Consider the following 24,028-nt stretch of genomic DNA (forward strand, 5'->3'; position numbering starts at 1 on the left):
TTCCACTTAGCTGCTACAGATACTGACAACAGGCTTACCTTTCTACCTGTCTCAGCTGTATTTCTAGTCTGTTGTTGTTTTGTGATTTGGGGGAAAAAAAGTACACTTTTTCTTGGATTAAGAATATGTGGGGTAGAAAAACTTGACTGTGTGTCTTAGTCAGCAGCTTGATTTTTGTTGTCTTAACTCATAGGTGTCAAACTCTGGCCCGCGGGCCAAATTTGGCCCGCGAAGCCATACCAAATTACTATTAGAGCTGGCCTACTGGTATTATACAGCTAATATATATATTGTTTAGTATTAAGCTTTGCTTGTTCCATATTCAGTTTTTCAGCAAAACTTGTTTGAGTCCATAAGAAAAGATTCATTCTTATATCTAGAGGAAGATTTTTTTTTCAATAAATATTAACGTTAGCCTGCGACTTTGTTCCAGTTTTGAATTTTGGCCCACTGTGTATTTGAGTTTGACACCCCTGTCTTAACTCAACATCTATCTGCATTATTGACAAGCAACACTTCTCCTGTTGTGCCTGCTGGATTTAAATGTAATGTTGTTAATGAGGTGGCCTGAGGAAAGGAAATCTCGAGGGATTTTATTGTGGTGTTTCTTCAGTAAAGAACACAGTTTTACCGTACCAACTTTAATCTCAGCTGTACTTCATAATATAAGTTCATTGTAATTTCAAATTTACAGCTAACAGAGGTTTGGGGTTTACAGAATTAAAATTGAAAGGAGTCTTGCTAGATCTTAGATCAAGTTTCACCGTATTTTGCAAAAATTGTGAACTAAAAATTTTTCTTTGATGGTGTTGTAAATATCAATATTAGTGATCATCTTGTTTATGTGTCTATATTTATACAAGCATGAGATCATGACTACAAATCCGAGTAGTCTGCATTTAGTCTACAGATGTAGAAATGTTTTAAGTGTGGTTTGAATACTGAAGTTGAATTTCACCACAATTTGTCTCATGCTAGTATGTGCTTGTTCATGTTGAAATATACAAGGATTGTAGTTCTTTTAAAGGTTGTGCAACTTGACATTTGGGAAAATAAGCATTGTGTAAATCTCGCAACTTGCGTTCTGCACTTTGTTTTTCCACTGACAAATCGAATGGTAAAGAATAAGATTCAGTTTCAAAAGGAGTTAAAGTGGCATTTTAGAAACACATCTATAAATGACTAGCACTCCTCCCCAAATTAAGGAAGTTACTTTTTCCCTTTCCTTTTCCATCACAGTGAGAAGCAGTTCAAATGTATCCCATGGGGTCTGCGGGTCATTATGTGCCTCTTTTCCTCGCTGCTGTATTGTTTCTGTCGTCATAATCTCTAATGTAAAATTTCAGCTGTGGCTCAGAAATCATGTAACAGTTCCCTGCAATCTGGATCAAAAGCTCCTTTCATAAGGCAAGAGCTACCCCATACTAATCACATTCTGCCATATCAACCAGACATGTACTATAAATAACACAAGCCGTTTGCTGCCGTCAAACACTATACTTGCACTTCAATTTAACCCACGATACTTACAAATGCACACGAAGGTGCATCAACAATACCTTCTGTGTCTATTTTGAGAGTTGATGTGCTTACAATTAATTTGATTTCCTATTGTTGTTTAATTTCTCTAGAAACTCAAACAATGACTAAGGGCTTTAAAAGCTCAAAAAGCATTGCTTCACTTAAATGAAAAGAAAGAAAAACCTTTTTGGAAAAATATAAAATGATGAGAATTGGTCCGAGTGAAAGTTGAAAGTTAGTACGTGAATTATAAATCATAAATGCTTTATTTTCTAATTATGTTTTCAATAGAATATCTAAGTGCAGGTGCACAACCTCCGTTTCAGCTGCCATTGTGTTTGTGTTCCTGTAGGCGTGGCAGGAGTGGAGCTTCCGTGATTGGCCCTAGGTTGTTTTCCATAGACGCGTACTGAGTGAGGCTTGCTGAGTAACAAAGTAGTGAAGATGACTCATTGAGTCTTGAGCATCAGCATCTTTGGTTATGATAATGATTTCAAAATGTCCATCATCAAATCATTTTTCTTAGAAAACTTGTGAGAGTGTTCTTGTTGTTTCTGTGTGAAAAGAATGAAGATTTCATCCCATACTGTGTACTAGCTGAGCTGTGAAGCCTCTGTTTCCCAATCTTAGAGTGTGATGTACTTGTCAGCCTATTTCTCTTTTTATTCCTGTTAAAGCTAGTTACGTATTTCTGTGAGAACCGTATTTCCGTACATACAGTTGGGTGACGTTCAGCTTTCTGGCAGTGTTTTGCAGAATAGCCTTTATGTCACAACAGGAACAGTCTGAATTTCAGAATAAACTCATCAGATGTTTTGCAGTTTCATTTTCAACACTACAGTGTTAATATTGAAATGAAGTTAAGGATTACATTAATGCTCACGATCCTTAAGCAACGATTCAAAGACAGCTTTTGGGCTGACTGGCACATAATGTAGCTGTGCCTCAAAGTTTGAAGTGAGCTGCTCAGTTTGTAAAATGGGTAGAGATGCTAATTTGACAGAGGACAAGAAATGAACAGAGCATGCCATGGAGGTGAGAAAAGTTAGTCACCAAAACAAAGACAGACGGAGCACAAGTTACTACAGTGTGGGTACTATATCTGAGCTTAACTGCTGGTTACCTCAGAGAGTATAAATCCTTTCTGCGGAAAGCATTTGATGGGCAATTACCCCAATTATTTTCAATTGGGACTTATTAGTCACTAAAGCAAACTACTGCTACTACTGGATAAACTAGAAGTTGGCCATTGAATACTTGTTGGCCACAGTGGAAGACCTTGGTGACCTTTTACAGAATTCACACAGATATTTCTGGCATGAAATGGATGGTAAAAACTGAAAATGTGCCATTTTCACAGTTTCATTGTACAGTTCTCTTGCATAGACCTCTTTCTGTACAGCCGTTTCTGTATTTTATTAGTGAGACGCGTTCCACATACGCAGTTAATAAGTGAGTTCAGCTGTGTGTTTTGTGAATGACTTTTTATGTCTGAGAGCTGCTTCTACAATTCACTGTAGTATCTATAGCAACACCACTGACCCGGGAGGCACTTAAGTTGCAGGGAAAGGGTTGTGACAGGGAAGTGGGTTTTTTTTTTTTTGGCTCTGAGTGGGAGAACTAAGTGGGATTCTGTGACTGGCTTGCCCTCTAGATTGTTTCATTTACTGTTACACAGAAAGTGTGCCTGCAAAGTCACATGCTGACTATTCACACACACCCACACAGTTTGAAAATCTATGAATAAATATAGCTAGTGTTGTTTTTTTTTTAAGTTTTTTGGGGTTTTTTTTTTTTTACTTTTTAACCTTTTCCGTCCCATCAGCCTAAGCACTTACTAGCACGATGGTTCAAGTAAATACTTTGCCGAAATAAGTAGGCTAAGAAAGAAAATGTCAGTCAGCCAAGAGCTTAACATGTCTGGAAATCTCCGTTGCATGTCTTGAATTTTCTTAGTTAAGAAGTCAAAAGCTCCTGATCGACTGAAGTTGGGTGAGTGTGGTCAGTCATCTGTCCCGTAACATGTAGGTCAGTGGATAAACCGATCTGTTGTAGACAGTACGGTTCTCATTAGTGTGCTGCTTTCCAGATTACTCTTTGGGCCAGCCAGCCCTGCAGTGCAGCATATCTTGTCCATTTCTGTTCGTCTTCACATCGAAGCAGCGCACCACCTTGAATAATAGTGTTATTAAAAAAAACTGTTTTTACGTGGCAGTACAGCTCTTCGGCTCTGATGACTAACACTCAGGATCCATTAAAAAAAAAAAAGGTTTTGTTTAAGATACAAAACAAAGTTTTTCAGGTATGTTGTCATAAATTCAAATACTGTAAATACCGGTATTAAGTAAAAAGTCTCACTGATTGCCTGACCTTTTTGTTTGTTTTTTGCATACCTTACATTAACTCATAATTACTACACCTTCTCTGTTAATTCATGCTGCATTCCCTCCTCCCTCTCTGACCACTCTTAATAGCATGCATCATACATGTCTTTATTTCTTCTTGCTTGGGTTGAATGGAGGCAGGCCCTCTGTCGTCTCCTCTGCTGATGGCCCAGATTACTCTAAGTACTTATACATGAGCTGGCCTCTTCCATAGAGAAGATTGTGTGGGAGGCTGACAGCCTTTTACATGTGCATACTTCATGTGAGTGTGGGTGAGTGCATACATGCAGCCATTATTAATGAGTGGGAAATGGAAGAATAGCTGACTGGTTCTGCATTTGGGACAATTGTGGACTGAATTGTCACAAAAGCTGTGGCAAACAAGTAGATCATACTGCCGTCTCTACTACTTTGCACTCTCTAGAAAAAGAGGTCTGTGTTTTACTTTTTATTGGCCCAATATCACCCCTAAAATAAGTATGCTGTTGCTGTTTGTAGCAAAGTCTAACGGAAATACTTGCTCTCACCCACATAAAGCATGCAACGAAAATTTAAAGTCTACCACACTTCGGCGGCTCTGTCAGCCAGACAAGATACAGAGCGGATGAAGTATTCTGAGATGATTTTCTATGACAATACTCAGATTAAGATTAAGGGGGAGGGAAAGTCGCAGTCTCTGCATGGTCCAAACAAAGCCCCTGTTGACCAAAGTCACATTCAATAGTGTGTACTGCACTTTGATGAAAAATTGTGTAGATTTGATCTATAGAAAACATGCATTTAATTTCCAGCAGTGCTTAACAACACCCCTCCTATCCACCTTTTAATCTGTTCATCCACATTGAGAGCAGAAAAGATTTTCTGTCTTATCGATATCAGTTTATTTTGGTGTAGAGAGCTTTGCATGAAACCAGTCAAGGACAAGGATTTCCAAAATAATGGCTGACTCATGGCTTACTTTTTGAATTTATATCCTCCACTTCATTGAACAGCATCACATTTGGCATATTTATGGAAAGTTAGATGTGAAAATTGGCTTTTCCCAAATGGTAAACAGAAAGAGTCCGTCTTTTCCAGGATATTTACTGAAGACCTAAAATAAAAGTTATTTTTGTTCAGTAAAAATCTGTGTGACTGGCAGTGATTATGTGCAGTGTATGCAAATTTGAGGAAAAAACTGGCAGCCCATTCCCTTGGAAGAAATAATAGTATTGAGTGTGCATGATGCAGCTTGCCAACTGCTTTGAGAGGTCCGTCTGCAAAAGTGCCTGGAGAGCCGTTACACACCAGACAGTGTACTGTGCTTTGGGACAGATTTTGGGCTGCATTATTATTTTTAAGTGTAATTCTCTAGTAACAAGTATTTCCATTTAAATTCCAGTGTTTGTTTGCCTTGTCCATTGTGACAGTTTTACCCTCCTCCTCAGATGTGGAGATGAGATTTACAGACTAGCAAGAGACAGCCTCCTACAGCTTTCCGGGGAGGTTAAATTTATCCGATATCGCAGACTAAAGTAAGACGACCAAAAGTAAACATAGCCGGCAGCCCCGTGGCTATTGAAAGAAACAGAATTGTAAATCAAATGGGTACTACTTCCTCCTACTTCTGTGCTTTATTAGAAACTGTGAGAAACAATAATGACTAATAGTCATATTGGATTTAAATGTGAGAGCAAAGGTTGACAAATGTTGAATTTTCCCTTTTATGATGATCTGAGTGATTTGTGGAAGTCGCACCAGAAGCTAAACATGACCGTTGTTTCACATCCATTTTTCTAATCTATTTAAGTCTTGATTGTTACTCTACGGGCTGATGCTGCTTTTTTGTTGTCATACTTATTCAAATTAAATGTGCGATTTTAATCATTTCCATTTCATTAAAGTTGATCAAATGTCAACATCCTTGTGTTACACAGGAAGTGAAATGTGAAAGTAGCACTAGTCACCAGTCTGCCTCCTTATCGTCCTAGTCTCCTTCTTCATATCTCTCCATTTTCCCTCCATAGTGCCTCAGGATGTCCAAGCGGAGCCTGTTTGTTCGTCTGGTACCATGCCGCTGCTTGCGGGGCGAGGAGGAGATCGTAACATCGCTGGACTACTCCCACTGCAGCCTGGAGACTGTTCCTAAGGAGATCTTTAACTTCGAGAAGACCCTGCAAGAACTCTACCTCGATGCCAACCAGATCGAGGAGCTGCCTAAAGTAAGGCATGCATTGTGATGTATAGAAACCTTCAGTGTTTGTACATCTTTGTTGCTAGGAGTCTTTGAGGGATACAGTTGAGCTTTATTAAAAGTCGGGACATTTGTACATTTCTCATGAGACTGTATAGGTGAACCACATGTTAAACCACATGGTGTTTATAATTTCTTTTTCCCCCCCCTCCTCATTCTACAAGCAACTGTTTAACTGCCAGTTACTCAACCGACTGAGCATGCCAGATAACGACCTGGCAGTGTTGCCAGCAGCGATCGCAAACCTCATCAATCTCAGGGAGCTTGATGTCAGCAAAAACAGTAAGCAGGATGATTCCTTTGTAGAACCTTTTTGCTTTAAAGCCTGAAAACTTTCCTTTGAAATTTCAAACGTCGAAACTGTCTTTTTGTTGTCATGACGGCAAGAAAATATATGAACGCATTAATACCTTGTTTAGATTTGCTTTTTCAAAGATGAGACAAGGCGAAATGCCACAGCATGTTTAATTTGCTGTGTTTACGTCACAACATGACTCAAAAAACCGATCAATAGAGCAAGTGGACAAGCTCAGACCTGCAAGCAGCTAGAAACTCTCTCTCAAGTGAAATGGAAAAAACTGAAAGGGCGATATAAAGCTTCTTTGAGCTGGTTCTCTCACACACACACTGTAACAAAATATCTACAGGGTGAATTGTCAACTGTTTTGTAGAGTCGGAAGCAGCGGCATTTGTCAAAGTTTAACATTTACTGCTTTGATATTAAACATTTGCACTGTTGAACATGACAGGGCTTTGTACTTGAAGCCCTTTAAATGTTGCCTGTTTGATGAAAGCTTTCCACAGACACACTTGGTGCTCTTCTAGGGTGACATTTAGAACAAAAAACAGGTGCAGAACAAAGTGTGTGAGGCTGCACACCGAATCAGTCAGATGACTCTGCTGTTTAAATAATTTCTGCCTTTTTAAAAAAACAACAACAAAATGTATATTCAGTTTTTATATCAAATACATCTGCAATAAATTGACACAGTTTTAGCCTCCGTATCACAATCATTATTTGTAAAGTAGACTTTTGTAAATTGAAAGAAAACCAGTACCATGCAGTAGAAAAATTAAAAAGTATGATATTAAACAAGGACAAATGAACAACAACAAAATAACTCTGACAGTTTTTAAAAAACATAATGGATGACTTCCAGTTTTAATTCAAAGAATGTAACAAAAATATTGCATTAATTGTCCATTCACTTTCTACATTTATCCATTGAAGCGGGGCTGGAGCCTATCCCAGCTGTTATAGGGTGAGAGGTGGGGAAGGACAGATTGACAACCCTGGACAGGTTGTCAAGCTGTCAGCCAATTAACAGAGAGACAGATGGCCACCCACACTCATGTGTGTGTGAGCTCCATGGTGGTGTTAGCACTATTGCCTCACAATAAGAAGGTCCTGAGTTCTAAACCAGTCTGTGTGGAGTTTACATGTCCATGTCTCCCTGTCTCCTCTGGGTACCAGCTTCCTCCCACAGTCCAAAGACATGAATGGATTTGGGTTAATTAGTGTTTCAAAACTGACCACAAGGCGTGATTTAGACTTCTGTGGGGAATCCTGCAGTGGCTGCAATGTAACCTAGTAAGTGGCAGACGTTGTTGCCAGTATTTATGCTTGTGCTGGACAATTATATTTTTTCCCTCCTTGGACACTTTGTTGCGGTGGGGTTTTGGGGGGCAAACATATTTGTCCTTCTTGTTTTTCCGTTTCTTAGTACATTCACTAATATCCATTACAAAAGTTTCAGCAGTCTCCCTCTAGGAATTTGCTGATGTTTATAGGTCCTTAGATCGGTGTTATTATTTTTCCTCCCTATATTGAGGCAATGGTCATCACTCGATCACTAATAAATTCAAAAACTGCCAAGAAAAAGCCAATAAATGCACAGCAGTAATCAGTCATTGTGTAGTTATATTTCTAGTTAGGATGTAACAGAGGTTATGTGCACAGATTCCCCACCAAAACATAAATCCCCAGCAAGTGTGAATGTAAGTGAAAATTGCATTAACTGGCTGGTAATTACACCCATTTTTAAACGGTCTCTTCATTACTTGCAGCTCAGAAGTAGTTGGACATTTGAATAGTAAGCTGCTCCATCAGCAGGTGTGGTTCCCGATTGTTTCCTCATTGTTTAAAATAAATCTGGAGCTGACTCTGGGGTTTGACTTTGCATTTGGTAGCTATTCATATGAACTGTCTGTGAAGGTTCTCAGTCATCCAGGTCATCGTAGTCAAAGGAGCTTGCAAAGAAAAGCGTCTGGACTTCTTTAAGTTACTTGAAGACGTTTCACCTCTCATCCGAGAAGCTTCTTCAGTTCTAAGGTCAAATGGTGGAGAGTCCCAGATATAACCTAGTGGGAGTAACCCCCCACAGAGGGACAAAAGGACCCCCTGATGATCCTCTAATCGCCTGAGCCAAGGTGTGAAACTGGGTGTGGGTCCCAATCAGCCCGAGTTTCGGGTGAGTTCATTGTGAAACCTGGCCCCACCTTATCATGCGAATTCCTGAGATCAGATGGCCCATCTGTCCTCTCTGTCCAAAATTTGAACATTGGCATCCTCGAAAGAGTGTCCTTTATCCTTAAGATGCAGATGGACTGCTGAGTCTTGTCCTGTGGAGGTGGCTCTTCTGTGTTGTGCCATGCGCTTGTGAAGTGGCTGTTTGGTCTCTCCAACGTAGAGGTCTGGGCATTCCTCGCGAGGAATGCTCACATTTTGGACAGAGAGGACAGATGGTTTGAAAGAGGAGTGAAAGAAGCCATCTATGTCCACTGTGAGCGACCATCTTTGAACAGAGGCGGTGGTTTACGACACCAACTCTCTGCCATCTGTAATCCAGTTTTGAGATCCCTTCCCAGACGCCTTAACACCCACTCACATCCTGGGCCATCTGATCTCAGGAATTCGCATGATAAGGTGGGGCCAGGTTTCACAATGAACTCACCCGAAACTCGGGCTGATTGGGACCCACACCCAGTTTCACACCTTGGCTCAGGCGATTAGAGGATCATCAGGGGGTCCTTTTGTCCCCCTGTGGGGGGAAACTCCCACTAGGTTTATATCTGGGACTCTCCACCATTTGACCTTAGAACTGAAGAAGCTTCTCGGATGAGAGGTGAAACGTCTTCAAGTAACTTAAAGAAGTCCAGACGCTTTTCTTTGCAAGCTCCTTTGATTCATATGAACTCTTAACTAGACCAAGGTGTGGTCAGTGTAATTTGAAAGGAAAACAAAAGGCCTTCCAGTTCTGGTATACCCAATTTGTACCAGGAAGATGTTAAGAGAAAAAAAACATATACAAAAGGCAAGGAAGAGCTCATACTACATCCTCTTTCAAAATGACATGGCATGTACTGTATGTTTGCCAGAGGAACTGGTTCACTAGTGTTTCTAGATAAAGTGACTGTTGAAGCAACAGGATGGATTTTTAAAACTTATAGCTTACACTGTGCTGAAAAGCTGCAAGACTAAAAGGCTGGTGCTTTACAGTGCAGATGGATAATGACCCCAAAACCCCAAAAGTTGTTTAAGGCAATGAAAGGGAATGTTCTTAAATGGCAGAGTCACTCACATGACCTCAGCTGAGTTGAGATGCCTTTTAGTGAAAGCAAAGCTGAAAGCAGAGAGACTCACAAAGAAGCAGCAAAAGCCTGGCAGAGCATCTCGAGGGAGGACATGCAGCATTTAATGATGTCTGTGGAAAGGATTGCTACAGATTCCCATTTAAGTAATAATAATTATGTTTGTCCAATTACTTTGGCCTGTGTAAAAGACAGGACTGTAAATTATTAAAGGTGAATGCAAAAAATTGATTTGCATCTTGACTGCTTCATTTTAAATCCATGAGTGTTGTACAGATCCAAAGTTAGGGAAAATAGCCTGACTGTCCATACGCTTCTCTACCTGCACAGTCGGCAAAACCCTTTCAGGAACAGAGAGGTTAAAAAGGTACTTGGACTATAAACGAGTGTAAAAGCAGCCTAGATTAAACAGACATTAAAGGATGTAGTGGCATTTTCATGAACCGGAGCTTCATGTCCCGTGTTTACATTAAATGGAGCTTATCCTTCCACACAAAGCACTTTAGCCTAAGTGTTGTGGGCATAAAAGAAAGTAGGTGGAAATAAACCGTGAGACTTGGTCACAATGCTCACCTTGCTGTGAAGGTTTGGTGAGAAGTTGCAGACTTCAAAATAGATCCCTCACCTTCTATTTTTGTTTTTGCTCTTTGTTTCCTGCTCTTTTATTATGTAACCGCATGCAGTTCTGCACTTTTCTTCTCTCTTTTCAGTGAAGACAAAAAATAAGGGCAAAGAAAGGTGCAGAGCTGCTCTTATTATACCACGATCACACTCTGTTCAGTCAGAGAACCTTTCTGGTTGTTTATTTGTGTTAAATAAGATGTCTTTCATTATGTTTTATCTTTTTTTCATTTGACGGGAGTTATTCATTTTGTGTCAGCAGTAACAAAGCAGCTGAGATACACTGAGCAGATGTAGCTTTGTAGTCGTACTCCTGCCCTGCTGATGATAATTTTTGATGACTTCTGTTTCTCTCCAGGCATCCAGGACTTTCCAGAGAACATCAAGAACTGCAAAGGCCTAGCAATTGTAGAAGCCAGTGTGAATCCCATATCCAAGTGAGTTCGACTTTCCCTCACCTAACACATTTTAGTTTAATGTTCCCTATAAAGTTTGGGTTCCTAGTGTTCTTGCAGAGGCTTACGAGGCTGCTTGTGTGTTCTCATTCGCGTTCTTGCCTTTGCATGTGTTATCAGGCTCCCTGAAGGCTTCACTCAGCTTCTGAGTCTGACGCAGCTCTACCTGAACGATGCCTTTCTGGAGTTCCTACCAGCCAGCTTCGGCAGGTCGGTTTCTTCCCTGGTTTGTCACACGCTGGACTTGATGGAGTCATGATACTGACATTTGAATTTTCTAAATGCAGTCAAGTCATTAACAACCGCAGAAATGCAACACAAAATGATGCTAGCTCGATAAGATGACCCAGTAGAAGTGATTTTGATTCATACTGTGGGCTACACTTGTGCTGTGTGGCACCAGGACCAAGTACTACTTATGTCATGTCAACAGCACAAAAGTGATGCAGCGAGCATACACAGAACTATTATATCTCTCAGACCTGGCTTACCATTAATTCTTTAGCATTTACATTTAAGTCATACTGGAGAAACACACAGCTTTAAAAAATTATCACTTTATTTAAAATGATCATGTTGTCTTCTTAACATTTACTTACTATACTTTTCAATATATAGTTAGGCTACACAGATTATTAATCACTTTCATTACTTGCGCGTTACACAAAGTTTGTGTTGAGCCTTCTGAATGCAGAAAACGTGATGTGATCTGGTGCTGATTCCATCTTTATATTTCTTCCTTTTAGTACTAGTTCTATACAAGAGAAGATTACATCAGATTTTTTTTGCTGTCATGTAACTGCACATCATAGCTGCTTAGTGAAAGATAAGCCGGCTGAGAAAATCATGGCCGCTAAGCTTCAAAAGCCATTTCACATAATATCCCTTTTGGGGAAAATCAACTAATTATGACAATGATTTTTTTTCCTGCTTGCAGGTTGACTAAGCTACAAATCCTGGAGCTGAGGGAGAATCAGTTAAAGATGTTGCCAAAGTAGGTGGTTTTTATTTAGCAAACCTTCCAAATGTGAAATATGAAGAATGTTCATTTTAATTAAAAATAATAATAAAAGCAGAGTCTCTCTGAAATTAAGTCGCTTTATGAACTGCGACAAGATTTATTTTTTATTTTTTTTAATCCCTACTTCCTCATTGTCCTCTTCCTCTTGCACCCCCTGCTATGTCTGTCCTTTATCCTTTGTTTTAATCATAGACTCTTTCTCTAAACCTCTAACTGTAGTATTAAATTCCACTGTGTTACATAAGAGTCCCCTTTACTTGGCCACTTGCGCTGACAGGTTTTATAATCCTCTACTGAGACAGTGGTGAAGGTCTTTTTGCTATTTGAGAAGTGTGCTGTGAGACTGAATGTCCCACAGATATTAGAGAAAGCTCCAGGTGATTTTTGGGGGAAGTCACCGTCTCCCTGGTTTCTCTTTAATTTCTGTCACACTTGACTAGCTTTACCATCTTACCATGCTTAACGATACTTGCCTTTTTTTCCCCTTCCCCCCTCTGTCTGAGTTTCCTTTTATAATTTCCCCTTTATTATTATTATTTTTTGCATTTATTTTTCACTGACTGATGTTCCAGCCGGTGTATAAAGTGCAGTACAGTCAGTGCCACAGCTCGGAGCGGATCCCTTTTTTCTGGCTGTGTTTATGTGACAGAGGCCAGACCTGTTAAAGTCTGGAGGCCTGACAAAGAAAGGGACTAATGATCGGGAGCGTTGCCAGTGCAACACACAAGCATTTCAGAGATGTAAACAATGTGTGCAAAGGGGTGCAATAGAAGTCTTCTCAGGGCTTTCATGTAGAAGCTGCTGCCTCTATTCTCCATCTCTCTCCTCTGGTGCACAGACACACACTGAGCACATGCATAAACCAAGTGTTTTAAAGAAGGCTGCAGTGTTCCTCGCTCAGGGTCATAAGCCCCTTAGTGCTGTTTTTTTAACTGGTGAACTCACTTTCTAGATTAGCCAAAACAGCTCTTTCTCACCCTTTTTTAGCTGTTTGGTTTGGTGTGGGGTTTTTTGTGGTGTGGGGAGAAACGCTGTTCGTTCCTTGGTATCATTTCTGTCCCACAAGTACATTTCCACTAACACAGTTTTCACGGTGTCTTGATTTGCTTTAGGGTTGGGATTATACTTTTTAATCAACTTTTATATTCACATTGTGAAATTGACAGTCAATGGAAATGTTTTATTTTTATTTTGCTTTTATTTGCGCATGCGCGTGTCTGTGTACGTGCTACGTTTTTGTTTTTTGCTGCTGGCAGTAAAGGACAAATGTCCTCAAAGGTGTCTTGTTATTCGATCTGTGAGGAAAGAGTTGTTCTTAATCACTAATAATAAGCCTCTATGAAAATATTTTCTCTCCAGTTGTCTGTTGTGCTGTGGTCAGTTAAATCAGTGTTGTAAGCAGTGCGTGTTTACAGTGTAGGGGAGAATGTGAGCCTGTGGCCTGAATGTGAGAGAAAATTTGGAGCAAGGCTTAGGGCACATTTTCCATTATTTAGAGCATATTTCTATCACGCCTAAGCTCTAAAAGGTATTTATTTCCACATAAAATTATTCAGTGACAGGAGCGAAGGCGGAGCATGTGTGCTTTCCAAATCGAACAGCATGAAAACTGACTGATAGTGGCATAGAGGAGGAATTTTCTTATGGCTGTTTTTTTTCTTCTTCTTTAATATGTAAACCATGAAATTCATGTGTTTTTGTTGTTTTGTTTTTTATGTTTCCTTCTTGTGTGTCTGCAGAAGCATGCAGAAGCTCACACAGCTGGAGAGGTTGGACCTGGGGAGTAATGAGTTCACTGAAGTGGTGAGTATCTTTCAGTCAGTCTGTCACTGCTCGGGGCTCTCACCTCATCCTTCCTTAATCTGTTCCCTGTCCTATTTTGGTTTTTTAAGCACGTATGTTGAAATTTTTCTTTTCCTTACACTCTGAACCGTCATTTATACAAGATAATGTGATTCATTTTTTTTAGCTTGCTCACAACTACGTGCTTTCTCTTTTCTACATGTGCAGCCTGAGGTGGTGGAGTGGCTGACTGGACTCAAGGAGCTGTGGATGGACGGGAACAAACTGACCTTTTTACCTGGGGTATCATATACGCTCATATTCCCGTTCAGTGACTGCTGCGTCTTAACACATCATCTTGAGATTATTTCCCTCGATTCTCCCCCAACCCCCCAAAACTGTGTGTCTCCTCAAGTCTTCATCAAAACGAGCTGCAGTCAGTTTACATCAGACTTTGAGCTCTCTAAAACCAGCAGAGAGGGCTGCGCTTTGAATGCGATTCTGTCGTAGGATGAACTCGCACAACAAAATGCATAGTTTTGGGTTTGCATATGTCCCCCAGAAAAAAATCAGCTATGAATGAATTCTTATGTCGGTGTGTTGACAGTCAGGATTTGTTAAATGAGGCTCTTCTTTCATCCAAATGACCAGCTTGTTTGTAAGTGGGTCATAATTAAAGCATTAGTTCTGCTGCCAGCATTTCAGTAGCATCAGCTGTAATCACAATCTGGCCTTTTATAAGCCATGACGTCTGTGGAGTATGAAACAAACCATTAAGTGTTACTCATTTTATTAGCAGAACAGTGTTTTCAACCTAAAATAAGTGTGATATTGTCTCCCACTGTGGGATTATATCATGTCTGCATATATAGTTATTTACTTCACTGCAGAAAATGTTAGTTAACTGCTTGTTTGTGATCATTTTAATTTACTGCCACAGTTTGCATCTCATACTGCTGCATAAATTAAGGGTGACTTTTTATTTTATTTTGTGCAGATGTTGGGGACACTAAAACAACTGGTGTATCTAGACGTGTCGAAGAACAACTTGGAGATGGTGGATGAACAAATCCGCGGCTGTGAGAATCTACAGGACCTTCTGCTCTCCAACAATGCTCTCACACAGCTGCCAGGCTCCATCGGTAAAGATCTGACACACACACACACACACACACACACACACCGTATTAGAAGACCTGTTATGAAACACCTTAACTCTCTTTTAGCTGTTGCCAGCTTTTAAATCTTTCCAAGCCCTTCATCAGTGAAAAAGCCTCTCTTGTCTCTTTCTATGTCTCTTTTAGCACTTGCAGTGTGAGCCGACGGGACAGTACTACCACAAGACTTTATTTTTCTGTGTCATTTTCTCTAATAGAAACTGATCTATATATAATTGCAACAGAGCATGAAACTGATGTGCTGCATAATAACCTTTTACTTATTTTTCAGTATTCAGTGTTATTTTTGGTTTTTGATGAAACCAAATTATGCTAACAATATAAAACTGTAGTGAAGTACACAGTGAGATACTCATAACATATTGTGATGTCTGTAACAGAAGAAATACAATTATTCAGATATTTCTACAGCTCAGGATTGCTTTTACCCAACCCTTATTCATCTCTAATGAATTAGGTTCCAATTACTCATGTATTCAAATGTCACGGGTATGAAACATTTAGCAATATCAATGCAGCTTACTCATTTATGATTCACTGCGTCGTTTTGTTTTTCTTTGTGGACAAATAGAAATAAAACACCATATTCAATTTGGGTTACATTTGTGACAAGTTGTTAAGTGACCAGTAAAAATAAATAAATTGCTCAAAAATTAAGAAACTGATATTTAGTATTATACATATTAAGAATAAAGTTATTTGTGTAAAAAAACAAAACTCCACAGGTTTTAAACCAGTGTAAAGACACACATTGGCTCACAAAGGTAAATATGATTTAAACATGAGGTTAAAAGTTCTGTAAAATAAAATCATTGAGTACAATAATGTAGACTTTTATATTAGATGTTCTGGGCAAGCCTAAAAAAAGCAACCTGGATCAGCAGTTTTCTTCCAGCCATGAGGGACACAGTTAACTCAGCATTAAGGCCTCTGTCGCACAGACCTACAGACCAGCTAGCAACCATCTGGAAAATGTATGCGCCACTTGGTGGGGGTTGCTGCCAATTGCTATGAAACCAATGAACCCCATTCCATTCGATTTCAATTCAGTTTTATTTCTATAGCACCAAATCATAACAACATTCACCTCAAGGTTATTTATAAAGATAAAGACCCTACAATAATAGGGAGAAACCCCAACAGTCAGATCACCCCCTATAAGCAAGTGGCCAGAGGGGCCGATGGCGCGATATGGCAGCCTCGCTTCTGTCAGTCTGCCCCCGGGCAGCTGTGGCTACAACTGTAGCTGCCTCCACCAGTGTGTGAATGCGAGAGTGAATGAATAGTGGTATTGTAAAGCGCTTTGGGTGCCTTGAAAAGCGCTATATAAATCCAATCCATTATTATTATTATTATAGTTGGCGACAGTAGGAAGGAAAATCTCCCAAACAGAACGTGTCAGTGGCAGCGATGCTGCCCCATTAACCCTCAGCAGTGCAGAGCCCGACAACTTCTCTGTGCGACTGGGTGACAGACAGCTGACAATTGTGTTGGCTACTTTTTTTTCCCTTTTTCAAATGTTAATTTTGACAAATAGGTGCCTATTTTTCGAAATAAATTGTAAAGCTACATTTATAATATTTATTGACAGTCATAATTTTGAATGGCATACTTACTCCCATCCCTTTTGCAAAAAACAAGACTAATAAAATCCTTTAAATTCATGCAAACACTGCTGTTGAAATCATGGTTGATGACGACTGCTATAGCCATTACTGTATTGACAGTATGAATGAATCTAATTAACTGGTGTGTAATGGATCTTCCTCTTTGCTGCGTACCAGCAAGTGATAGTCAATAACTGATCTGAGCTGTTGTCGACGCCTTCCTGATCCTAGCTCTCTGTTCCTTTTTTTTTTAAAGGCACCCTGAAGAAACTGACTGCACTGAAAGTGGATGAAAATCAGCTGATGTACTTGCCAGATTCCATTGGAGGGTGAGCATCACAGCAATAGATTTGATAACAGCAGAGTAAACCCTGAGCTCAGTGGATTATTGTGTCGTTTTTTTTATATCTGGAATCCATTGATCTGATAAAATGTTTTCTGGAAAAAGTAAATATCCCCATTAAAGAGAATGCAACCCCTGCTCGGTCTGTTTTGGTCTCGCGCTGATGATTGGTAGCTTAGTAATGGCTATGGTTATAAAGAGTGGTTATGAATGTCAAGTCTTTGAATCTGCCATAGCGATTTAAGGACAGTTCATCCATTTGCTTCAGTGTGGAAGGGCTGCTGGTAAACACTGGTCTCATGACCCTCATAGACAGTAATGATATGAAATCCTGTGTTACTATTCAGAGGTTTTTCTGTCTAATGTATACAGGTAAACCCTCAGTCGCCAGCTGCTGAGTACCGAGCCAGGTCCACACGCTGATCCTCTTTCTACTCTGAATCATTGACAAACAGTTGACAAAGATTAGGTTCCATTTAATCCATGCTTTTATTTTTTTAATCCATCCCCTCCAACATCCATGAGAAAGACAAATCTACATTACCTGATAAAAACAATTGTATCTGTGCAGTTTTTTATTACTGTTTTCAAACACCCTCAATTGCCCCTTATGTTAGAATGTGCCGCCTTATGTACTTTGACGTAGATTATGTGACAAAGCCTATGGTTTAACTTAATCCCATGCAAGGGTTTTAGTTTAAGCAAGCTCATTTCCTCCCCCATTTATATGTAGCTGGTTTCGTTTTACTTTGCCACTTGTCCACTGGGTTTTTTTTGTTTCCCTGGTGTATTTTTAGTAGACAGGCGTCAGATCCTTGTGGCGTTTCATGGTACTGTAGCATATGAGCTTTCTGGACGTGGGGCTGCTTTGCATTAATATGAAACCCAGCGTGCATTTACATTTTTCACTCAGCAAAATTCCGCTTAAAGGATGTCCCATGAAATATTTGAGATTTGCATTTGCATCAGTCTATTTGTGTTTCACCGTCACTGTACAGTAACATTGATCAGAGCTTTTCTTATTTAGTTACTTAGCTGTTCATTATTTAATAGTCTCTGTGAAGAATTTAAAGAGATCAGAATGCACTGACGGTTGTAAGCAATGAAACCAGATGCATGTTAGTATGCTTAACAAAAAGAGCCACCTAAATGTGGTAGCAGCGCTGTGTTCAGTTTCTTCTGCATGTGTTTGAAGCCCAGCAGCTGCCGTCTGAAAGAGCTTTTTCAGAAAGAGCAAAACTCCAAGTGAATCTTGTGCTAACATCCTAGACATTACATGGCTGTCTGCTTAACATCCTTCAGCCATCCTGAGCTTTCTAGTAAGTAATAGCTTGCTTAGCTACAAATCTTAATATTGTTATTGAAGCCCTGTCCATTGGCCGTTCCTTTGGAGTTGATGTTGCTCTTGGTAATCTTCTTAAATATTTCCCACCCTGTTATGACTGTCTGTGGCAGTTTAGAGCTAAGATGATCTTAATTTAGTACCTGCCCACTTGGTGGTGTTAATGGCTTTTTCACCTGTTAACAAATTGATATTGCAACCAGAGAGCCAAGAAATTGTAGCACGTAGGAACAATAATGTACCACAGACAGGGATCCTACCATATCATCCTTCTTTCCATCTCAACCTAATTTTCTGTCTCTGCAAACAGTGTAGGATATGTGACTGTGCAAAGGACCGCAGAAATAAATTCACCACGTCACACACAGTCTAATCCCAGATTGCGCGCATTGATATAATTTACATAAATTAGATAAACACGTTTACTGTATTTAATAAATAGGTCTCAAGTTATACTGGTGTGTGTGTGTGTGTGTGTGTGTGTGTGTGTGTGTGTGTGTGTGTGTGTGTGTGTGGACATGCAGATGTCCAATCAGAGATGAGCAAAAACGAAATTAAATAAAAAAAAAAAATGTATTGGTGTTCTCCATTGCAGCAGTATGTTCAGTATTTCTTTGCTTGTAAGTGTCTGGCTGCTGGTGGTAACTTCTTGGCAATTTAACTGCAAAAAAACTGCCATTAAAGTGGATTTTTGCCATGTCTCTCTGCATCAGGCTGACATGCATTGATGAGCTGGATTGCAGTTTCAATGAGATTGAAGCGTTGCCAGCCACCATTGGCCAGTGTGTCAATATGCGCACCTTTGCTGCAGATCACAACTTCCTTGCCCAGCTTCCACCCGAGGTGAGTGTGCGCATCGGTTTGTAGATTTTAATCCGTGTGTTCACTGTCTGCAGTGAGAGTCATTGGTGTGCTCGCTTCACAGATGGGCAACTGGAAGAGGGCAACTGTGCTGTTTCTACATTCCAACAAGCTGGAGTCTTTGCCCGAGGAGATGGGCGACATGCAAAAGCTCAAAGTCGTCAACCTCAGCAACAACAAGTGAGCCTTCTCTGCTTGTTGTATTTTTATTTTTTTTGTATTTTTTTAGAAACTCTGGCCTGATTTTAAATATTATCTAAATCCAAACACGCAATTGCTGTAGTCTTCTGTTTTTTGTTGTGCATCAGATCTATTTGCAATTATTTACTTTGTTCAGACTAAACAAGATGTTAACTATGAAATCTACACATTTTGTTCCAGATTTTATCAGAATTACACAACATAACTGACAAAACAATTGTTAGATTAGTTGATAAAATTAAATGATATATAATCAATTTTACGTACTTTAAATCCAGGACATTTTAAAAGCAGTGATTCCTTCACTATGTAAAGCTACCAGTTAATAAAAGCAATCAAATGTCTTGTCTTACGCTTATTTTCAAATGTGATGTTTGAAATTGTACCTGCTGATTACAGTATTGTGATGAAGGCTTATTAGAATGAAAAAAGGGTAAGGTCTTGATCGTTTCCTTTTTTAAGAAAAAAGCGACATTTTCCAGGCTTCTCTTTTATAGTCGGCCTGCTTAGATCAAATTTGCCTGACAAAATGAATTAAATTGACTTTTTTTTTTTAACTCGCCCAGGAAAGCAGTTTTAAGCGTTTTGGTGACTGAGTTTTGTTTTTTTGTTTTTTGTTCTACTTCAGGTTGAAGAATCTTCCGTACAGTTTCACCAAACTGACTGAGCTGACTGCAATGTGGCTGTCTGAAAATCAGGTAAGGCTGCACAAGTATTAGGCATAAAACAATAAGGCCTCTGGGTTCAGAAGTGTCAGATGGGGACAGCAATAGCAGGAGCGTCTGTGACTCGCACTAAAAATTCAGCTGTAAATCAAGAAGCCTTCCCGGTAGCTCGCAGGAAGGTACATCTAACCACTTCCAGGACATCTGATCTAATGCAGGTCAGATTGGATGACCAGTCTTTCAAACAGAGTAGAGGTTTCTGGCACAAGTTCATTTACAGCTAAAGAGGTTGAAGCACCAGTAACACTTGTATTATAAAGAACCTCTGTATTGCTTGATCAACACATTTGGGTCATTCTGTATTTCAAATTTAAAAGGATCCTAATGATTCTCAGAAAATGCCCCCTTAATGGTTATTTGAGTGGCAATCTAGACAAGAAACCTTGCCCACTGAATGTGTAAATCTGAATGACAAGGAGGGCATTTGTAAGACGAGACTGCAGCAGTCAGACGGAATTAAAGTGGTGTTCAAAATTACCAGGCAAGTTGAGGTGCATGAAATTTGGACTTCTTAACAGGAAATGTCTGGTCGGCTCACATGAGAGCAAAAGGTTTATAATCCCAATTTGTCACAGCAGGGTGACTTTCTATTGTAAAGGAATACTTGACCTGGTCATATTGTCAGTATACAGAGGCAACGAAAGGATGGAGAACACTCTGTGGGACACTGTGGATTCAGTGTGTTGGCTTTTGTTCAGCTTATTTCCAAATTGCAGTCTGACTCTTGACTGCATTCTCAAATCAATTATTCATGCCTTTTCCCCTCTCCTGGCTAGACTGTCCCAAAGTTCTGTTTGGGTGCCTTAACAAATTGTCCCCAGGAAACTGCAGCTGTTTGAGAATGCTGCAGAGAGAAGATGTAGAGTCATCCACACAGCATCCATCACTGCTGTCCTGCTCTTATATAAACTGTCTGATTTGTAATGAATAAAATCTCTAAAATTTTGTGGTCCTTATATCTTTCCACAATCACTTTCCTACCTAAATAACTCCTAACAAGGACACTGCGAAGACAGGCAGTCTGCAACAGCTACATCAACACTAAGACACATGGATGCAGTTGGACAGGTGCAACAATGCAGACGGGGGCCTAAGGCAAGCTTAGAACAGCCTCATCAACAAATGGATGACAGGAAGAGGCACCCAGATGTGTTAAAGTAATGTGAAAGCAAATTAGAAGTGAAGAAAGTCGGCGTGAAATAGCTGTGTAGAATTCGGGGAAGACGGGTTGAATTTATCACGGCTCCATCTTGTGATGTGTTATTTTCCCCTGCGGTTAAGTGTTCTCTTCCATATTTACGTTTTTGATGTCCCATGTATTTGTCAAAGAGCTGCTGATTTTACATGGCACTCAACCCCATATTTTGTCCACACAGTCAAAACCCCTGATCCCACTCCAGAAAGAGGAAGATCCAGAGACTCAGAAAACAGTGCTGACCAACTACATGTTCCCCCAGCAAATTAGGATTGAGGAATGTGAGTAACTGCTCTTTGTTTGATATACATTTCCAAGCTGTAAGTGGCAGACTATCAAACACTTCACTCACCCACCTGGGTTTCAGCATCAGGACTAAGTACTACTAGCACTGACATAAACCCTAAATTCTCATGGACATTCTTAGGTGTTAAGAAGACTATATTGTGTTACCCTCACAAAGTTTGATGACCTACAAGGATCCCTAAATGCATATTTTATAAAAGACCTTGTTATCTGAGACTGAAGCAGGGGAAACACTAGCCATCGTCTTCTTGTCAAGCACCTGTTTGTTTGGTTTCCTTTTACAGCAGACGGCTCACACTGACAGTGTTGTATCTTTACTTTAGAGTAATTAGTGGTTCGTGGTCGGCGTGCTTGAGCTACTGAAATGGTCACGAGTCTTTTTTGAGACGTCGGGGATTTCTGTCACAGCCTGAACAGTTACGGCCCTGTGGCGGGCTTTACACCATTTGCCGTGTTTATTAGCTAGGGCTTGTTTCCGATCAAGCCTTTTCTTTTGCTTGGAAGCTGGAAGTATTCACAGCCTGACTGCAGTTAACATGTTTTACAACTTGTTGATATGGAGAGTACACAGCAGGTGACTCAGCGGGTTCACTGTGACTTCACGCTGTGGGGTGTTGTCAAGTGAGCTACAGTTGTGTGTGTAATCTTTTGAGCTGATGTTGTCAGAGAATTAGTCAAATGGGATCTCTTATCAGAAAATTCTACTACACACCTTCACACTTAGTCTCTCTATTGCTAAATCGAGAGCAGTAAGCTTTTTACAACAGGAAAACCACACTGACTGACACCTTCACAAATATTTCACAGCGTCTAATTGTCTGCTTGCTTCATTTCAGGCAAGTCGTACAGGAGTTATGGTGAAACAGAGAGACTGAGTTGAATCTTTCATGCTTTTTTCATTACCGATTAACCACAAACTTGCTTCTTTGCGTTTACGGTGGAGTATTCATACTAAGTATGTACATACATACATGTACATACTTAGTACATAGTAGCAAAATATTCTCTTGGAATTTTTGGATGCCATCATAGAAAAGGAATTTATTGCAACATCAGTTCCAGGGTTTAACAGCCCTGTTTGGTTCTTTTTGGAGTTTTTTGGGTTAACTCCCAATTTTCAAGTTCCTCCACAGCTCCCTTCAGTTTATTGGCATTCCTCGTGTTTCCTTTGCGCCATCTTGTGGTCACATTTATTATGTGACAGATTTAGGTTGAATTAAAAAGTCCTAATTTGGGTGGGGAAAAAATTCAAAAGACAAATTTTGATTCACTGCCTGGCATTTTTATTTTTCCCCACAGACATTCCAAACTCTGACTCTGAGAGCTTTAATCCAACTCTGTGGGAGGAGCAACGCAAGCACCGAGCTCAGGTGGCCTTCGAATGTGACGAGGACAAAGATGAGAGAGAAACGCCCCCGAGGGTTAGTGCTGCACATTTGTTACTGCTTATATAATTGGAAAAGGAAAAACAACAGTGGCGACACGAATTACCGCAGCAGCAGGGGCTTTTTTGGACACAAATCTTCACTTTGTTTCCTCCTCTGCGGGGATGGGGTCTTATAAAATGGGATGTAATTTCTGCTTAACCCTGTCATCTCTAGCATGAAAGCAGTCTTATTTATTTCAGCGTGTTACCATTTTTGGTCAGCTTTAATTTTAAACTCTGTGTATTCAAACTGTTGTAGGAGGGAAACCTGAAGCGCTACCCTACACCATACCCAGATGAGCTGAAGAACATGGTGAAAACAGCCCAGTCGGTGGCTCACAGGCTCAAGGAGGATGAGTCGAGTGATGAGTCCAGCAAAGAAGCAAAACCTGTTGAGAGAAACCACATTGGAGTGCAGGATGTGGGGGTAAAGGTCAGTGAAGGGCTCCACTTGGAAAGAAACCAGCCTCTTTCATTTCTGGTGTCATGTTGTTGGATTCATTTAAATTCCCTTTTTAACCTCTCCATAAGGTTTTAATGCATAACTAATCACCTGGACTGTTTTTGTGCAGGTGATTGAAGCCCCCTGTCCCAATGGTGTAGCGTCAAACATGGAGGCCCAAGTGTCTGCCGACGTGTGTGGCCAAAATCTCTCTGCACCCGAAGCAAAGGACACTTCTGAGTCTTACAGCTCCCAGAAAATCCCCCTCAAGTCTTCAGAGGACTCGATGATGAACCACGAGGACACACTAGAGGTAATCCAAATAATTCAGTACTTCAGATTTTTAGGACTTCTCACAGTTACACAAACAAGAAGTACAAAGTGCTTCCTCTGTCTTTAGGATTCTGAGGAGCTGTCAGATGAAGAAGACGAGATGAAGATTGCAGAGCTCAGACCCCCTCTTATTGAGATTTCCATCAACCAGCCTAAAGTAGTGACTCTAAGTAAGGATAAAAAAGGTAACTATGAAGGATCTAAAGTGAAAATTGAAATGTCTGGATGCAGAACACTGACAGTAATTTCTGATTAACAGATGATGGGAAAGATGCAGATTCTTTGCTGGATGACACCGTGGCTAACAGTAACCAGAACAACAGTAACTGCTCATCTCCATCACGCATGTCAGACTCTGTGTCTCTGACCACAGACAGCAGCCAGGACAACTCTTTGTGCACACCTGAGAGAGAGGCAAAGATGCCTTTCCTACCAAAAAGCCGGTTAGTGCTTTTCCGTAT

General features: G+C 40.2%; 1 protein-coding gene across 5 annotated transcripts in view; it reads left to right on the forward strand.

Annotated features, from left to right (window-relative positions):
• The window catches only part of erbin (erbb2 interacting protein), a 51,535-nt gene that overhangs the window by 19,188 nt on the left and 8,319 nt on the right, over nt 1-24,028 (forward strand). For 4 of the 5 annotated variants that reach the window (XM_012918766.5, XM_076886717.1, XM_004549910.6 and 1 more), the window contains exons 2-19: nt 5,912-6,106; nt 6,303-6,420; nt 10,709-10,787; nt 10,926-11,015; nt 11,743-11,799; nt 13,566-13,629; nt 13,837-13,911; nt 14,606-14,750; nt 16,650-16,722; nt 18,792-18,921; nt 19,004-19,119; nt 19,769-19,838; nt 21,242-21,341; nt 22,666-22,787; nt 23,052-23,225; nt 23,365-23,547; nt 23,635-23,752; nt 23,827-24,010. In XM_012918766.5, the coding sequence (XP_012774220.3) occupies nt 5,921-6,106; nt 6,303-6,420; nt 10,709-10,787; nt 10,926-11,015; nt 11,743-11,799; nt 13,566-13,629; nt 13,837-13,911; nt 14,606-14,750; nt 16,650-16,722; nt 18,792-18,921; nt 19,004-19,119; nt 19,769-19,838; nt 21,242-21,341; nt 22,666-22,787; nt 23,052-23,225; nt 23,365-23,547; nt 23,635-23,752; nt 23,827-24,010 (2,084 nt within the window). In that variant the 5' untranslated portion in view covers nt 5,912-5,920. The remainder of the gene's footprint in view (nt 1-5,911; nt 6,107-6,302; nt 6,421-10,708; nt 10,788-10,925; nt 11,016-11,742; nt 11,800-13,565; nt 13,630-13,836; nt 13,912-14,605; nt 14,751-16,649; nt 16,723-18,791; nt 18,922-19,003; nt 19,120-19,768; nt 19,839-21,241; nt 21,342-22,665; nt 22,788-23,051; nt 23,226-23,364; nt 23,548-23,634; nt 23,753-23,826; nt 24,011-24,028) is intronic. The other variant, XM_004549911.6, reaches the window with a different exon arrangement.

This window comes from Maylandia zebra, linkage group LG7 (genome assembly GCF_041146795.1).
Source record: "Maylandia zebra isolate NMK-2024a linkage group LG7, Mzebra_GT3a, whole genome shotgun sequence".
In the NCBI taxonomy this organism is placed as follows: domain Eukaryota; kingdom Metazoa; phylum Chordata; class Actinopteri; order Cichliformes; family Cichlidae; genus Maylandia; species Maylandia zebra.